General features: G+C 42.7%; 1 protein-coding gene across 2 annotated transcripts in view; it reads right to left on the reverse strand.

The window, feature by feature from the left end:
* Positions 1-1,328, reverse strand: part of MRPL45 (mitochondrial ribosomal protein L45) — a 45,087-nt gene that overhangs the window by 39,938 nt on the left and 3,821 nt on the right. For both annotated transcript variants that reach the window (XM_011959840.1, XM_011959841.1), the window contains exon 4: positions 1,205-1,213. In XM_011959840.1, the coding sequence (XP_011815230.1) occupies positions 1,205-1,213 (9 nt within the window). The remainder of the gene's footprint in view (positions 1-1,204; positions 1,214-1,328) is intronic.

The raw sequence follows: 1,328 nt of genomic DNA on the forward strand, positions 1-1,328 counted from the left end.
GTCAGGAGTTTGAGACCAGCCTGGCCAATATGGTGAAACCCCGTCTATAGTAAAAATACAAAAAAATTAGCCAGGCATGGTGGCAAACACCTGTAGTCCCACCTACTGGGGAGGCTAAGGCAGAAGAATTGCTTGAACCTGGGAGGCAGAGGTTCCAGTAAGCCAAGATCATGCCACTGCACCTCAGCCTGGGCGACAGAGTGAAACTCCCTCTCAAAAAAAAAAATTTAATGTTTTGAATGCACAGAGAGGAAATTACATAACCCATAGTTCCATAAGCAAATGAGCAAATTAAGACACTTCACTTCAGAAAAAAAAAATATTATGCAGGAAAGAAAAAGTATTCATAATGTACTCTATAACTCAGCCGTTAACAGCATTTTCCAAGTTATAACAATGTAAATAGACAATCTGATTAAATTAAAGTGTTAATTTAAGTATGTTAAAGGAATTTATCCCAGGAATGTGAAGTTGGTTTAATATTTGAAAATCAATTAATAAGACCAGGCATGGTACCTCATGCCTGTAATGCCAGCACTTTGGGAAGTCAGGGAGGGTGGATCACCTGAGGTCAAGTGTCCAGGCTGGCTAACATGGTGAAACCCTGTCTCTATTAAAAATGCAAAAATTGGCCGGGCGCGGTGGCTCACGCCTGTAATCCCAGCACTTTGGGAGGCCGAGGCGGGCAGACCACAAGGTCAGGAGATCGAGACCACGGTGAAACCCCGTCTCTACTAAAAAAAAATACAAAAAATTAGCTGGGCGTGGTGGCGGGTGCCTGTAGTCCCAGCTACTAGGGAGGCTGAGGCAGGAGAATAGCGTGAACCCGGGAGGCGGAGCTTGCAGTGAGCCAAGATTGCGCCACTGCACTCCAGCCTGGGCGACACAGCGAGGCTCCATCTCAAAAAATAAAATGAAAAATAAAAATAAAAAATAAAAATGCAAAAATTAGTGGGGTCTGGTGGTGCGCACCTGTAGTCTCAGCTACTCGGGAGCTTGAGACAGGAGAATCATTTGAACTTGGGAGGCGGAGGCTGCAGTGGCCACAGTGGAGCCACTGCACTCCAGCCTGGGCAAAAGAACAAGACTCCATTTCAAAAAAAAAAAAAGAAAATCAATTAATAAGTCATATCAACAAAATAAAGAACAAATATCGTATGATCATCTCAATAGACACAAAAAAGCATTTGACAAAATCTGACACCTCTTTATACTCTTTTAACCTCAAAGCCTTGCTTGTACTGTTCTGTTTCCCTAGAATGCTGTTCCTCACCACACTTCTCCATCTGGCTAACTCTAAAAAAATCCCAAACTTTTTTTTTTTTTTT

The sequence above is a fragment of the Colobus angolensis genome, unplaced genomic scaffold (genome assembly GCF_000951035.1).
Source record: "Colobus angolensis palliatus isolate OR3802 unplaced genomic scaffold, Cang.pa_1.0 Scaffold50, whole genome shotgun sequence".
NCBI classification, from domain to species: domain Eukaryota; kingdom Metazoa; phylum Chordata; class Mammalia; order Primates; family Cercopithecidae; genus Colobus; species Colobus angolensis.